This window comes from Aptenodytes forsteri, unplaced genomic scaffold, assembly GCF_000699145.1.
Source record: "Aptenodytes forsteri isolate BGI_AS27 unplaced genomic scaffold, ASM69914v1 Scaffold193, whole genome shotgun sequence".
Classification (NCBI taxonomy): domain Eukaryota; kingdom Metazoa; phylum Chordata; class Aves; order Sphenisciformes; family Spheniscidae; genus Aptenodytes; species Aptenodytes forsteri.
Genome location: NW_008795405.1, coordinates 8,435,997 through 8,453,302, shown reverse-complemented (window position 1 = coordinate 8,453,302; position 17,306 = coordinate 8,435,997). Strand labels below are relative to the sequence as shown.

The 17,306-nt window shown below is 38.0% G+C and overlaps 1 protein-coding gene across 2 annotated transcripts in view; it reads left to right on the top strand.

Moving 5' to 3' along the window:
• PTPN21 (protein tyrosine phosphatase, non-receptor type 21) overlaps positions 1-15,093 on the top strand; it is a 47,916-nt gene extending 32,823 nt beyond the window's left edge. For both annotated transcript variants that reach the window (XM_009280760.1, XM_009280759.1), the window contains 6 exons: positions 1,737-1,874; positions 4,782-5,003; positions 6,227-6,355; positions 6,682-6,916; positions 7,466-7,626; positions 8,492-15,093. In XM_009280760.1, the coding sequence (XP_009279035.1) occupies positions 1,737-1,874; positions 4,782-5,003; positions 6,227-6,355; positions 6,682-6,916; positions 7,466-7,626; positions 8,492-8,620 (1,014 nt within the window). In that variant the 3' untranslated portion in view covers positions 8,621-15,093. The remainder of the gene's footprint in view (positions 1-1,736; positions 1,875-4,781; positions 5,004-6,226; positions 6,356-6,681; positions 6,917-7,465; positions 7,627-8,491) is intronic.
• The last annotated feature ends 2,213 nt before the right edge of the window (positions 15,094-17,306 follow it).

Sequence of the window (17,306 nt, the reverse complement as noted above, 5' to 3'; positions counted from 1 at the left end):
ACTAAAGATATTTCTTCCTTGGCATGTCTCTTTCCCCTACTCCACTCTTATGAAGCCATAAATAGTGAACAACTGCAAGTTTCACCTTCCCTCTAATTCCGACCTCACAGAAACATCAAGGTCTGTGTGGGACTGTACAATTTTACTGGCAGTCCTTACCACTCGTTTTAAGCTTTTGTTCAGTTTTATGTAGTCTGTGGCATATTTCAGGTACTAATGGAGGAAGACCATTTTTATTATTATTTTGCCTTTTAAAATAGATTGTTGTTAACTTTGCCTGCCTGAGTTAGTGTCAGATAGTTTTCTGCACAAATTGGACTGCAGTGGAACTACCATATAACTTCTACTGCTGTAGTAACTGTTACAGCTGATGCTGCAAAAGCTAACCTATGCAAAAGCTATGTATTTAAATAGTTACTGCTCTCACAATTTTTTATCTGTCAGATCTGCTATACATGGAGCTGAACACAATGAAATGAACCTTAATGAGCTTCAATTAATTTTATAATTGTGTATGTTTTTCTAAATCTCTTTCTTCCTGTTTGTTATGTGGATATAGGAAAAAAAGGTGATACCTTTCTCCTTGTGTTCACATTTAGATAGTCACTTAGTATTTTGTTCTCCAAAAGATACATTTTCAGACACCGATGTGTCTACCAAAATCATACCCTGCCTTTTCCTTCTGATAGCTATGTAAATGTTCAAGTCAACCTTTGAAATGAAATTGATATTAAAACTTTTTCACTGGAAGTGTTCAGTAAAATGCTTTCTAGTTCAGTAACATTTAAGAGTACCATTGCATAATAGAGAATATTACCTTTCTGTATTCAATATTGAGATGAATATCCTGGTAACAAAGCTGGCCCCTACCAATGTTTGCACATTTTGCTTTTCAATGAACTCTTACTGTTGCGTTTGTGATCACTTCACTTTTAAATGTGGTGTCATCCTCTTGGCTTTGTCTTCCTATTCCTTACTACCATTTAGCTTTTGAAAGCATTGATTATCATTCAAGCAGCATATACACTCACATTTTCAGTGTATTTTTGTCAACAACGAAACTTAGCAACTGCAGGAATGATGAAGTTTTCTCTTACACTTTTTAAAAGAATCATTTGAATTTATTCTTTCGTAAAAATCCCCCTTTGGTATTTTTCTCAGATAACGAATGGTAACTTTGATAATTTAGATGCATGGCCTGGTTCAGGGCTCAGATCTGTCTGCAGTTCTGTGTTCATGTTTTGTATGTGCAGTTTGTTGCAAACTTAGTCAAACATTTAACTGTATCCAAATACCTTAAAGGTATACATGCTCATTGTTATGCCTGCTTGTAGGGAAGAAAAGTGCCTGCAAACTGCATAAGTCTAGTAAGGAATCATTTTTATGTATTTTTGGGGTTGGAAAGTGATTTCAATTCTGTCCAAGAATGTTAATTATCCAGAGTTGTCACCTCACACCCTTGGTTGTGAGCTTTGTAGGGAACAATATTTGTTATTCTCATGCAGTTTCATTAACCTGTCTGGAATGAAGACAGACTTGTGTTGTGTCCTTGCAGGAATGTAGTCCCACCACCCTAATCTCTCACTGCAGTGCTTATCAAAAAAAAAAAAAGGTCAGAGCTGTTTGCAGAAGGGGTCAAAGAAGTATCCTTTGCTTAATTGAACTCATCTGGTTTCTGCTTTATAAATTCATCAGATATTTAAGAATATTGACAAGTTTTAGCTTTTCTTTTGCAGGGTATGAAAAAGAATAAAAATGATGCAAAAAAAATAGGGCCTCTAAAGCTAGCTGCCCTAAATGGACTAGCTTTGACTAGAATGCCTCTGCCAGATGAGGGGAAGGAAGAATCAACAAGAGCAACAAATGATGAACGGGTATGTTGGAGTTTTTTAATGCTTGATTTCTCTTTTATACTAGTGATTTTTCAAAATGAAATGCGTATGAATGGTGCTTTGTGTTGACTTTAAAATGCTTCAGATTCAAAGCAACTCAAATACTGAGAATAGAAACAAAATGAAGAATGAGACTTCTGATTGTTAAGTCATTGCTAGAAGTATTGGGTGTAACTCAGATTTTTCTTTAAGATGACAGTGATTCAGATTATAGTTTTCCCTTTAAACATATAGGAAGCAAATCAAATTAACTAGTATCTACCGATACATTTTTGCGCCAAATCTTTCTGTTTTCTCTCTTAATTTTTGGGTTTTCCAGACTGAAAAAATATGAAAATTAAAATTCTGAGTGTGAGATTGAATGTCGTTGTAATTATTAGTAATTCATACAATTTTTACAGTAAATTTTGTAGTTAAATTGCATCCCCAGGGTACAGCTTGTGCAGATTGTATTTATCTGTTTTTCTCAGGTGGATCCCTAAAAATATAGATGGAACTTGTGTGATCTGCAGAAATTTTAAATTCAGTAAAAAATCTCAGATCACTGAGAGGATATCAGGTTCTAGAATTTGAGGATCATTCTTTGAGAAATATAAGACTCCATCTGCTTGTGTCAGGGTAAACGACGTCAGTAAATATACTTCACTTTGCCTCGTATATCATAAAATAAGTGCAGGAAAGTAAAATACAGTCAGTATCCAGCCTGTGAAGGGCTATGTACAACAGTGCTGTCATCACACATCTGACCAGGGAGCAACTAGATACACCAAGGTCTACAGTGATTATTGTACATTCTGCGACCAGTGGTCTCCTTAGAATCCATTTCTGAGCATGGTTGGGCATCCTCAGCTGCAGACCCCCTCTAGCTCAATTTGTTTGGTAGTCACTGGGCAGGGATTAGAACCTATAGGAACAGTCCTGCTCTCAGCTGCAGTTTTAAGGAACAGGCCAAGAAAATTTAATTGCAAGTCACACAGTAGAAGTTCAGTCTTGGAGTTTGAAGGCGTGGAGTGAGATCCATAGGAGGGAGATTTGACTGTTCCATTTCAACACAGTTGAAGTTCTTTTTGAACTATATAGACACTCCTTAAAGATGCTAAAGGACAAAAATTAATATTGTGTTATTGAGATACAGTTCTACATTTGTTGGTTATTTACTCTTGCTTACAGCCATCATCTCTTCCTGGATTGACCTTTATTGAATTCAGCCATATTATTATTCAGCTAGCTCTGCCCAAAGTGTTGAGGTAAAAGAAGAATCCATAAAGTCAAGTTCTGAAAAAGACATGTCATTACACTTTCTCTTCAGGCAGTCATGTAGAGGCAGAATAGATACTGTGAAATGGAAGTAATTCCTAAAACAGTTGAGACAAGGCAATGCAAAGCAGACATGTGACATGAAAAGAAGTCCAGACTGCAGATATTTTAGAAGACAACTTTAAAGTTGATTCAGTGCCTGTTTCATTGCTCAGCTTCATGTTATTATCAGTTTAAATGAGGGAATTGAGCCTAAAGATGATAAAGGAGTTTGTACAGTTGATGTATTGATGTGCAGACTGCATATGATTGAGGTTTTACACCTTCCTCTGCAACATTTGGTATTATGGTTATTTGATACAAGGCACTTTTCTGACCTGATACTGTGGAGCAGTTGCTGTGAGAGGCTGGGGACATGTGACATAGATGAAATTTTCTGGCTGAAAACTTACATATTATTCCTCTAATTATTGTTGGCAAAGAGATGCTGAAATTCCAGGAGTGTCTTATGATTTAGAAAGAACTTGGTTTCGAAAGAATAAATCGGGGGGGGGGGCAGAGCAGAGGGAGGGAGGGAGGGAGCAGCTTATTAAATAAAACAGATTGAATTCTACTAGTAGAAAAAATCATGGGTTTATACCTCAGCTGCAACAAGAGGCTCTAAGAAGGCTTTGCTGCTGTATGCAAAGTTTAATATCTTCAGCCTAAGAAAATGTGGAATTGGTAGTGAACTTTTCTGACCTGATACTGTGGAGCAGTTGCTGTGAGAGGCTGGGGACATGTGACATAGATGAAATTTTCTGGCTGAAAACTTACATATTATTCCTCTAATTATTGTTGGCAAAGAGATGCTGAAATTCCAGGAGTGTCTTATGATTTAGAAAGAACTTGGTTTCGAAAGAATAAATCGGGGGGGGGGGCAGAGCAGAGGGAGGGAGGGAGGGAGCAGCTTATTAAATAAAACAGATTGAATTCTACTAGTAGAAAAAATCATGGGTTTATACCTCAGCTGCAACAAGAGGTTCTAAGAAGGCTTTGCTGCTGTATGCAAAGTTTAATATCTTCAGCCTAAGAAAATGTGGAATATTGGTAGTGAATTATTAGCTTGTTGACTGAGGCAAGTGGTTTGTTTTACATTTTTAGAGTTCTTCTCCATCCAAATGACAAAGTTGACTTAATTTTTTTTGGATTACAAGATTAAAGGAGACCTTTTCAAATGATGTAATCTAACATGCTATATTGAGCAGGAGGATTAATGAGTATTTCTTGTTCAAAGGTATTTGAGGCGATTTGTAGTATAGCATAGCTATCTGGTTTGGCCAAATATTTCTTTGGCCGACTGGGTTGTCTTTATAGAAACGATGAAGTAATTTTTCTTTCACCAGCGGTATCCAGTCTTTGTGACCTAATGAAGTGTAACAGGCTTCTTAGTTTTCACTTGAACAAAATTCCTGCTGGTTAGGGTTACTTCTAGTTTATTCTGGTATGTTTTTGAACATTAATAGCTGGAAAAGCATTGAAAAAGTATGTAGGAGAGGAAAATACATACATTTTATCCTTCATGAATTCTCTGTTAAAATAGACTCGCCTTAGAACGTGACTTTGTATGGTTATCTGTGTTCTGTCTTTCAGTGTAAAGTTCTGGAACAACGGTTAGAGCAGGGGATGGTGTTTACTGAATATGAGCGCATTCAGAAAAAAAGACTTATAGATGGCGAGTGCTCAATAGCTCGGCTTCCTGAAAATGCTGAAAGAAACCGGTTCCAGGACGTCCTTCCTTATGATGATACCAGAGTAGAGCTAGTCCCAACCAAAGAAAATAACACGGGTTACATCAATGCATCTCATATCAAGGTGAGAGAAATACTGTTGGAGAAATATTTTTCCAGTTCATCCATTCCATAAAAATGGATTTGGCTATCAGTTTTGGTTTGGTCAGATGAGTGAGAATCCCTCCATCTCTCTCTCTTTCCCTCCTTCTGCAGAGGTTTCTTTGGGGAAAGGAGGAAACTGTTTTTCCTCATTATCTAGAATAATGGAGGGTTAATTATTGGAGAGGTCTTCTGCATTTTGCTTCTGTATTGATCTACTGTTTCCTTTCTCTCTCTGTCTCGTCTCTCTGTGGATTGGTGCTAACAGAAGGCATGTCCATTCTTGCCAGAGTTAAGAAGGCAAATAGCTTTATAACAAACTGGGATCCTTTGCAATGATTATGATATTTTTGAACTGCAGTGACAATCCTTATTATTTCTTACTCTTCTGTACTCTCAGACTAGATCCACAACAGGCAGTAAGCTGGCTCCCAGCTTAAGCTTTTTTGGATGGTTAGAGGAACAGATGGAGCCGGGAGAAATCTGCTCTTTCATAATCTTCAGTTGCCCCCTTTCCCCAGCCTTAGCTCTTCAAACTCTGTTTAAAAAAGTGAAGAAGTTGCAGGGCAACCTAAAGAACCTTCAAGGCAGTTAATTCATTTTCAATGCATTTACTTACTTAAAGTGCAACTACAATTGGCTTCATGCTTTCCCTGAAAAGAGTTGAGATCGTCAAAGCAGCAGTTGTAGTTGTGTTGCTGTCTTTTTTAATAAATCTGTTTGTACACTGACATGGTACCGTAGTTTCTATACTTCAACTCATTCACAAATGTTGAGTAACTCTTATGACCCTTCTCAAACAAGATAATATTTTTTGAGGAAACATCAGCTAATTCCGAATTTTTAGTGCATGTAATAGCATTTGCAGCACCAAGGTATGAAAGCTTCTCTAAACCCAAATTGGCTAGAATACCTTAAATTCACAAAAGAGAAATACAACTTTATTTACTCACCTTTACGTTATGCTTATGATGTAAAATACATTTATTTAGCTATGTGCCTATACAGTTTTAAATATTGTGTCTCTTCTGCATCTAATGTGACAAGATGCAGCTAAAAAATGGGAGGAGATATAACTCACAATGGGCTTCTACTCCTGCAGTGTTGCTGTCTTTTTTTCAGTTTGTGCCTCTTCAAATGGCTGACTTAAGAATTGGGGAAAGGGAGTTTTCAATAATTACTAATCTAATGTCTGTCTTTTTACAGATCTCTGTTAGTGGCATAGAGTGGGATTACATTGCTACACAGGGCCCTTTGCAGAATACATGTCAGGATTTCTGGCAGATGATCTGGGAACAAGGGATTGCCATCATAGCTATGGTGACGGCAGAGGAAGTGAGTATAAACTGAGTCAGGTTTCTCCCAGAAATTCTGCAATGATTTTGTTATGATCTGTTAGAGGAAGGGGATCTTTGCTCCAACAAGAAGACCAATCAAAGATAAATGTCTAGTTACCCCTTTGCCATTCTGTCTTGCTTTCCTTGGCAGAAAGATGTAAATTTGCAAACTCTTTCCGCTGGAAAGTTGGTTTACTCAGTGAGAAACCATAACTGTCGTAGTACTTAATAGAGGAGAGATACAGTTGTTACAGGAGCATTAGTTGTATGAGTGTTCTTAATGTTTCTTAATGTTTCTTGTTAAGCAAGTGTTTTACTTTTAAGGAAAGCGGGCGAGAAAAAAGCTTCAGATACTGGCCACGTCTTGGTTCAAGACACAACACTGTAACATATGGAAGATTTAAGATTACTACACGATTCCGTACTGACTCAGGCTGCTATGCAACTACGGGTTTGAAGATTAAACATCTTCTCACAGGACAGGAGAGAACAGTTTGGCATCTGCAGTATACTGACTGGCCAGAGCATGGCTGTCCAGAGGATTTAAAGGGATTTCTCTGTAAGTTGTATTTAATAGCTTTGTTTTTGGGTTCGTTTGTTGGTTTTTTTTTTTAATACCTCCTAAAATGGCTGCTATATGTGAATTAGCTTTTGATAAGTATGCCAAGCATTCTGCTGTAAAAGGTTTCTTCACACCAGCAAGAGATACTGAATTCTATTTTTGCAGGAATATACCTGCCAGTTTGTTAAAGTGACTGTTTATGTCTAAAGCCAAATATATAATTTACTAAAAGTTCATATAGATTAAAACATAACTGCATCACATACTACGCATTAGAATATGTTCCAGCAGTAGCAAGATGGCCACGAGCCACCTTTGGTGGGGAATAGGGGAACAAGGCAAGGAAAGCCTTACAAAAGTTAGATGATCTTTATAGATCTGTATTGCTTTGGTTGGGATATGACTTGTGATTTATACAGTGCATCATTTTTCTGTGGGATGTCATTTGTTAAATTACTACTTTTCTGGTGGTCATACAGCGTAATGGCATGGCTTATGGGGCTTCATCTCCTAAATTTATTATTCTTATCTTGTTGAACTTAATAGCATACTTGGAAGAGATACAGTCAGTGCGGCGCCATACGAACAGCACTGTGGATCCTAAAAACTCTAATCCTCCTGTACTGGTACATTGCAGTGCAGGTGTAGGACGAACAGGAGTGGTCATACTGTCAGAGATCATGATCGCTTGCTTGGAACACAATGAGGTGATCTCTTTTTCTTTCTCGTGCTTTAAATAATGTTAGGTAGTGGAAGAGTAAATAACCTGCCTTATATATATTTTATGGCTGTTCATCTGAGCGTTCCCAAGATGTGGCCTTTGGAAGAGCCCTTACAACTATGGTTGAAAGAGCTCATGGGAATTCAACAGAAGTTAATAGTCTTCTAGAGTTGCCCACTTACACACTGGGTACCGGAATGCTCTTTTGGATTCTTGACTCCATAAGATGTTGAGTCACTGAGCAGAACAAGGTATGCCCTAGGCCACTAAGCATATTTCAGGATTTCGCCCTGCCTTTACCACTTTCACTTCATGCCTTAGTTTTAATGGATAATATTCAAGAACATGCTTTGTAGCCAGTGTCTCTGCTTGTTATTAAATATTTTGTTCCTAAGTGTAGTGTATTTGCCATATCAGTTTCAGCAGAGGACAAAGCGGTAGTTTAATAGAATAAAACCTGGTCCTATCAGCTTTTAGCCAGAAGTGAACAGCTGTAAAGTGTTTATTAATAATATAGTATGCCAGCTGAGACTCAGCAAACTGATTGTTTCTTTGTGCATCCCTGTCCTAACACTGTGACAGACTTTGCAGCCATTAGATTTGTGAAGACCCGTACCCCATGAGATAGGCAAGTTTAACATTATGCATGTTTCACAGATGAGGAGGTAGGCATGGTCAGTGGTGTAGTGCAGTCCATACTGCAGGCATGGACACTGAATTGTCGGAGCTGAAATTAGAGCAGCTGATTCTGCCCTTAGATCACTGGTACTGCTCTGAACCTCCTGCTCAGAAAGTGCAAGCCAGTCTTCTTGCTCACCAGTCACTTGTAATGGTTTGTTCTCTTCCTCCAGATGCTGGACATCCCACGAGTGCTGGACATGTTGAGGCAGCAGAGAATGATGATGGTGCAGACTCTTTCGCAGTACACTTTCGTCTATGGAGTTCTCATACAGTTTCTCAAAAGTTCTAGACTTATATAATCCCTGCCACTTCCTAAGGGACACTGCAAGAGTTTACAGAAAGAAAATTATAGTTGTCCAGGCAGACCTGCTCTCACTGGTGTTTTCTTCGTGTGATGAATCACACAGTTACCTTTTAGGGCTGGTGTGTGGCTGTGAAATGCAAGTCAGTGTAACAGTCCCCGCAAAGCAGGATCTTCGCTGGACTAAATTCTTCCATGTTCAGCTGCAGTCACATTAGGGGATGATTTTACTTGTACTGGTCTGTAATACTTGCATACGTTCTTTAGAGTGGTGTTACTCTGGGCAAAATAAGTATCTTACGGAATGGAAGTATATGGCACAATTTTACTAACATTATGTTTTAAAGCATAATTGTTAACTGTGCGAAAGCTGAAATCTGTAGATGCACGTGGGGTGAGAAACCTGCTCCTTGGGAATGTCAAGGTCTTATGCAGTTTCATTCTGCTTTCAATTTTATATTTAGAACAATACATCTATATTTTTTAAAATGAACTTTTGGTTTCCTCTGGTTTACTCAGCAAAATTAGCAGCTCTTAGATATTTTAAGCTGTTGCTTTAAGGACGGTTATTTTTATATTCAGCATTTTTTAATTAAAAAACAAAACAAAACACCACAACCCAAAACTTTTTAAACAGCATAATATTTTCAGAGGAGAAGACTGACAACGTTTGAACTAACTTTTCAAAAATCATGCAGAAAGTAGAAGGGGAAGCTATTGGTAGTTAGTTGTAGTGCCGTGTAATAGAACTGACAAGTGAAAGATGATGTTAGCTGTTGATAAGTTCCATTTGAGCGGAGGCATGTTTATCTGCAACAAGCAGGGGAAAAATATTCTAATTATCTACAAGGTTATTGGAAACAAATGGACGAGAGAAAGTACATATTCAGTATTATTCATATATTTAGAGGACAGTTTGATTTTACTGGCTGAAATCAAAGTGGATGCAAATGTTTTAAGCACTTTTTTTGCTCTGTTATTTATGTAGTTAAACATAGAAACTATAATCATGCATTGTTTCATATGGTAATATACCATTACTAACCTGTTATTTTAGGAAGAGCCTTTTAAGTCAATGAAGTGAGAGAACCAAAATTGGAGTAAGAAGGTGCATAGTGGCGGAGCGGAAATGATTGTATGAAACATAATGGAGGAGGCGTGGCAGCTAGGATTGCTGGTTTACACAGTGCAAAGATGACCATTAAAAATGTTTATGTTCCCAGTCAAGAAAGCCTTTAAAGCACTGGAAGTTTCTGTAGAATACTCCAGATTATTTTGTCAGTACTAGAACAGATTTTGCTAATGCTGTGCAGCGTTGCAATGAAGAATATCCACAGAAGCTGTTTGAGAACACCTGCAGAATGTAAGAGCTCTTAGAGGTGACACTGGAGATTTGGGTATTTTAGTAGCTGTGTAGGTGGCTGAGTCAATGGCTGTGGCATGGACCTGAAGGTGAGTCGCACCTTTGGTAGTTTCCATTTTGTCCCATGGGTCTGGTCTAATGACAGTATCCCTAAATAATCCTCTGTGGTTTTCAAATGGGGACAGTGTGGTTTTACCTGCCTTTTCAAGTGTTTTGAGATGCTGAGTTGAAAATCTCCATTAAAAAGTGAGCTATTAGTTTGTAGGTATCTGGTTTAATTTAAAAAAAAACCTGTGGTAGATCAGTCTGCAGGCATGTTTAATGTCCATTTCCCTTGATACCTGCTTAGTGAAATGAAATGAGACTGAAAGTCATTTTTATCACTGGTGAAATTATGTTACTTTTCTGAGCTATAACAAGGGTTTGAAAACTATTATGAATAATTAAAACCCTTTCAAAACAATAATTGTCTCCCAAAATATTAATTAAGAATAATAAATAGGTTGCCTCAGTTTCCTCTGTAATAAGCTACTTCAACAAAAAAACCCACACGGTCCAAAGGACATCGTGCTAATATGTCATTCTATGCAAAATGTATTACTTTAAAGTACACTGTATTAATCTAGTGCACTTGGTCTGCTTTCAGGCAGTCTGAATTGTTCTACTCTCAGTAAAAGTAAGATTGAATATTTCAGATGGGGGGAAAAAATGTTCTTTTTGTAACCATAAGATGCCTAGGAAGTATTAACTGCCAAATGTGAAACTGGAAGTCCGGAGGAAACCAGTTACTGAAGACTGATTCTTTTATATATAAATCTTGCAAACAAACCAATTTGACATATCTGTGTTAACAGAAGTATTGAAAGAAACAAACATACTTAGCTATTTGTATCATGCTGTGTTTTAAAAACATTGCTACTTTTTGCCACAGTTGACTTCTATCTTCAGAAATATTTTTGAATGCGAAGGTATGCTCTAAAACGTAGCTTGTACCATTTCCATTTCTAGACTGTGATCTTCATAACCTGATACATGCAGCTTTTAATGAAATTATATACAACCACAACTTCAAGCAACAATTTTTAGCTGGTCAGCAGTTACTGGGACAGAACATCAGCTGTGAGGCATTAAAAGGAGCAGTTAAAACAAGCAATTTAATCCAAAACTTAGGCGATTGTCTGAGGTGGGTGAGGAAATGTGTGTCTCTGGGCTTTCTTTTCTGTTTTGCTGAAAGAAGTTGTGTTCACTTTTAGAGGTGGTTGCTCTCCAATCTGGTAGTCACAGGCTTGATTTGTTTTTTTAAGCATAACACTGCTACCTCCTCCACTTCAGCTTTCAGTTCTGTCCATCACGAGTCCGTTTTTGCATTAATAGACTTGACCTTAGTAGACTTGACTTTATGTGAGTTTTCCTACTGAAGATAGCAGGATTGCTTTTGTATGTGAGCATATGGCTCCAAGTGAGCATTGAAAATGAGCAGTTTGTCTTCTAAAGATACCAAACGAAAATAAACCTCGCAACCACCTGTAACAAAATTAATTTTAAAACCATTGTTTAGATTTTCAGTTAACTTTTAGAAGAAAATTCGGTTTTTAGCACTTTGTTCTGAGCCTTGAAAAGGGATGCTTTTTTTACATGTAGTTGCGCTGAGTGCTTCATGAAGTGTTGGACATTATAAGAACATCCACTGTCCAAATCCAGTCACAGCGTGAGCCGGAAGTGGATTTATTTGTCAAAAGCTTAAAATTCCACTATAAGTCTGTCCATTTTGCCAACTGTGCTTCTGTTTTTATGGGGATGAAACCAGATTATTATGCAAGATTTGAGCTGACTCTTTTTAATAAGAAAAGTTGTATGAAGACATTCTTGCGGTAAATGGCAAAGATGATGTTGATTTCTAGGGATGTCAGAGCTCTCAGGGATAAATAAAGGTGCTATATACTGTCAAGAGACAGATTTGACTGTCTTTTGTGGGCTAGGTGGAAAATGCTTTTTAGGATCAAATTCTATGAAGAGTCAGGAGAAGAACCCACAAATTGTAGTAAGGGCTTCTGCACGTTTGATTTCTTTCTTGGTTGCTCTGATGAGAGATTTTTTGGCCAGTGAATCGTAGTCTTGGGCTAGGAGCTCTTCTCTAAGAACGTAAGTCAGAGCCCTGTTCGTTGCAAAGATGTCACTGACTTAGCAGGCTCAGCTGTAGGCTGCAAATCGCTCCTCGCCTCGTTCTGTGAGGGAGAAGCTCCATGGTACGCAGGGGAGTTTTGCACAGCTTTTCTGCAGCCTGCACAGCAGTGCTCTCCTTTTTCTGCTGTCCCCCATGAAGAGCAGGAAAAGTTTTATGCCTTAGTATTGCTCTCATTGTGATACCTTTTGCACAAGTGAACGGTAAAAACGAGTGGAGGGTGCTATAGTTTATATCTAGAAATACACTTCATTCAAAGCAGGAGAGCAAGGCAGAGTTCCTACAATTTCTGTGGATGAAAAGCTGCTCTAAGTTATCATCAACATTTAGAAAAAAAAGTAAAATAAAGTAATAAAAAATAAAAGTAAAATAAATGTGTACTAAAATGGAAAAAATTCTTGGCGTTTTCAGAAATGTATTTTGGGCTCCTCTGTGTATCTTTTTTTGAAGTGGATGACATTTGGAGCAATTTTATACAAAAATAGCTTCTTAAATTTAATAAGTAAAACTACCTGAGGCTGCTGCTACATTTTTCTTGTTGGAGCAGCTGTTAAAGTTGAGTGGCTCATAGATTTCAGTGGCCTCTGGACCAAACTTGGGAACTGCAGGGTCGTTTATCATACAAGCTAGCTGTGTGATGAGACCTCAGTTTTAATACCGGTAGCGTTACTAAAACCCTGGACTTAAAAAATAGCGAACTCATTACTATATTTCAATAGTTAGTTCAAATTATCAATTTAAAAGAAACAACACTTCAATTGCTAAGAACTCTGCACTTCAGAGTGTAGTGTTTGGGTTTTTTTTCTTTTCAATACTGCAAAGTCATGCAAAGCCAGAGTCCAGTCCTGCAAGATGCAAAATTCCTGCAGTTCTTCCTGATACTGTAGGAATTAAAATGGGCTTATTGCCAATGAAAGCTTGAGCCCTTAAAGCATGAATACTCACTTTAAATTGCTTTAAATTTAAATACAGATTAAAAGAATTAACCAAAAGAATGCAGCAGGAATGTGCATACATGGAGCTACAGCATTCAAAGGAAAAGTAGCTGAGATAGTTCGGAAGAAATTCTCTTGTGAAAGCACAAAATGCTGGAAGTAGAGAGTGAGGATTTGAGGAATGGCTGAAGGCATTTGGAGGAGGATTTGGAACGTTTTGTATCCCCAGTAGAGCTGCTAGAAGGGTTTGATTCATATGGTATGTTTTTCATGCTGTGCTAGGGTAACTGAGTATGTAGTCATAGGTGTTATTTTTACTGGCTTTTTAAAATGGGATTTTTGAAACTCCAAATATTTTTTTCAGAGGCTGTGTTATTTTTACATATCTTCCTTTCCAAATGTATTTAATGCAATCTGTCAGATCAGTTTCTGTTTACTTGCTAAAGATCAGATTTTTCAAAGCATGGTCTCTGGTTTTACACATGCAAAATGCAGGGGGAATAGGCATACATGCAATTTTGCAGTGATAATTTCTAATGGATGCAGGTTAGATGATTTGAAAGTCTAAATACTTAATGAATGTAGCCAGGTGTTTACAGTAGGTGTGAATTGCACCAGGTTAAGGCTGGGCTGAAAATCAGGCCCTTGAAATGTGGAGTTTAACATGTGCTTAGAAATTATGTTGCAGTGCAGCATTTGCAATACAGTGATATTAAAACAATGTAATACTGTGCTAAGGTAAGGGAAAAAATCTTAAACTTTTAACAGCTGTTGCAAACATGTCTGTAAAAAAAAAAAAAAAAAAAAAAAAAAAAAAAAAAGATCCTGTTGGGGACCAGCTACCTTGGTGTATTCTGTTGGCATCACACGTGTTACTTTAAGGTCTACAGGAGCTGAAAAAAAAAGGATTTAACTTCAATGAGCATTTAAAAAAACAGTTGCTAAATGGCCTTTGGTTCTATTCTTTGCTATTTTCCACACGATGCTGCATTCAGTGGTGAAGAATAACCTCCAGTGTATTTGTTCTTTAGAAGTCCATTCTTCAGCTCTAATTAGGGAACGAAGACAGAAATCAAATGCAAAGAATCTTATGAATAGAGTTTACAACAGATCCAGCCTGTGGCAAGTTAGAGAGCAAGTCCGTAGATACCGTAACGTTATTTTGGTTCAGATATGCGGCAATCAAAACTACCAAATTATTAATTTTATGAGCACAGTTTCAGAAGGTGCCTAACTTTTATAAAGGGAATTTAAATGCTGTTTTTCCATTTGGAAATATTTAGGTAAAATTAGGAGACTTTTAAAATACTTTAAAGACTTTGCAAATGCCATTAATTTTTAGAACGGTAGGAAACTTGATGGGGAAAACCCATGTAAAATCCTCCAGTCTGTCACCGTGCTAATCCTGGATAATTCTGACAGACAAGGTGTATGTGCTCTTTACAAAGATACTTTCTTAAATTGCTTTGAAATACCCAACATACCTGTCCTCTTTATGGCTGATCTGGGGGGACTTGGATGGAAATTTTAGAGGCTTGACCTGGCGAATCAGTCAGTCTGCACACTCCTGCACATTGCTGAAATCTCTTCATTCCGTTAAAGCAAATGGGTGTTTGAAGTCCTTTCAGCAGTTTTGTAGGATTGAGTCCTTAATGTCAGAGGAATGCAGGATCTGGCTCCATTTTCTTTTATTTTCATTTGAGCCAGTATGCAAGGATTTAAATGGGACTTCGTTTAAACAGTAGCAAACACGAAGTATTATTTTCTAGTACTAAGCTAGTGGTAACATGTCTGTTTTTGCTGTCTTGCCACCAATACTGTAAAAATGTATAATCAAAACAGCTTTAATTCTTGTAAAACTGAAATTGGTTTGTAAAACAATGTACAAATTGTGTTTCATAGACAGAAAAGCTTGTATTACTGAATGTAATATATGTGAAATGAATATATTATAGTCTATTTTTGCCATGGAAATAAATATTTGAAGCAACTATGAGTTTTTATTGTTCCATTATTAAAAGAAAAATTAGAGAACTTAGTTTTCATATGTAGTCCTAGGTTGGGACTGTACCTTCTGTACACAAAGGTGCTATCCCTTTTCTAAAGCGCTGCAAGTACTGTCCTGCAGCTCGGTACTAATATAAAACTTGTACTGTCAAATACTAATAGCTGTCATCTTTGTGGCAAGAAAGTCTTGTGCCTGCTGCCCTGTCATTGTTGTTTATAATGTTTTGCATTTTCGAAAGCTATTTTTAGTATTGAACACTCAATTTCCCTGTAACCTTTAAGTGGAGGAAGGATAAAAAGGTTTGGAAACTTGAAAAACCCTTGTGAGAGAGGAAACAGTTGATTGTATACTTACTATCGTTGGAGCTGCCACCAATAACTAACACTGAAGTTTTTCTTCATTTTCTAACTGACATTTAGTCAAAAAGGGAGGTGGCGCAAAAGGCTTGCTGTGTAACACCTGGTGCAGCACAAGATCTCATAACGTCATGATAAATGAATTGCATGCTGGATATCGCAATTTCACACTGGACAATTGTCTTTGCTAAATGCCTAGTGTGCTGCCCACTTAACTATACCTGAAACGACCAGGCTTTTAACTAAAATTTGTCTTCCAGGTATGCTCAATTTGGTGGCATTAATCAACTTAAGGTAAGACAGTAACATACCAGCTATCTATGTACTTGTCTGATCAATTCCCAAGTCCTGGGGAATGTCCTGTGCGATGTTCAGTGTGGGCAAAGCTCTGTTACTTGACATGGATTCAAAATCAGAAGAGGGAAATGTGACTTCTTGGGGTCCTAAGCATGGTAAAAACACCCAGCAGTTCTGATCAGGCTTATTATTTATACTGGTTTTAGACCTGAGCCAAAGGTCTCTTCAGAAACCTAAATTTCCCCTAAATCCAAATTGCTGTAAACCGTAGCTGTTTTTTTCCAGCCACTGTAAAATCCCCATTAGAGCCTTCCGGTGGCCAGAGCTGGGAAGCGGCTTGATTTTTGGATTTGACACAGCTGGCCAGCAGCCTTCTTGAGCAAGAGCTCCAGGACTTGGTACAAGAGAAACCCTGGGGGAGTTGATGAGAGAGGTTCCTAGCCTAGTGCCTTGACTAGGGGAGCTGAAGTAAGTAGCTCTCATTCAGCTGTTAGGGTTGTTTAAATCTGGAATGGCTGTGGATAGTTGAAGGTTACGTGAAACTCCGCAATGCTAGGTACCTAGCTGGAAGTTTTACATGTGACAGTTGCCCTGTTTAGGATCTGATAGGTTTTTTTTTTACACCCGTTCCTCTTCCCTGAGGGGTCAATGACAGCATATAAACGTGTGTGCTCTCTCTCCACTATTTTTATGAGCATCCCCTGGAAGGCTGGACTCTGCATGAAGACAGAAGCTGCCCAGTGCCACTGAAACGTTGCCAGTTTACCTCCTGCAGCTTGAGAACTACTTGTGGATGACCCCAATTTGTGAGTATGATAGGAATGTCACTTACACAGGTACTGACAGGAGAATGGTGTTGCAGGAGAGTTGGAGGTGAGTGAGGACTGGGTGATAGGTGAATGCTCATCAGCTGTGAACTAAGCAAGTTATTTCGTATCGCTGTGTATCCCATTGGCTCAGTCTGGCTCTTGGGCAAGTTGAACCTTCTGCCATCAGCACTTGAGTTTGAGTGATGGCAGTTCTGTGGCTCCAGTGGAACATAACGCTTAGGGAAATGGTGGTTCTGATATTTAAAAGCCATTTCTGTTGTTATTACAATTGCTTTAAACTAGCCTCATTAATTCAAAGAAAAAACAAGCGTGAGTAGGATATGGGTGAGCCTGGGACTATTTTACCACAAAACTTCTTTATCTTTCAGAGGTGCACAGGGTTGAAGATATGTTGTAACATTGACTTCGTGGCATTCCTTGGGAGCTTTTCTGAAGCAAGGACTTCAGGGCACATGCGTGTTCTTGGGCTCTCCCCTTGCAAAATGGCACAACATAGATGTGGGAGCTAGAAGGGGTAGATCTTAGAAAAATTCTGTCCCATTTCTAATCAATCACCACGTCTCCCAAACTGATCTGCACGACAATCTTTCAGATGGACACCTGAGTTTAAACCAAACATCTGCCATCTCCAACATACCAAACCAGTATTATTTGCTGCCCTGCTTATTCTATGGATTTTAAATATCTGCTGTAATAAACAAAACAACTGGAAA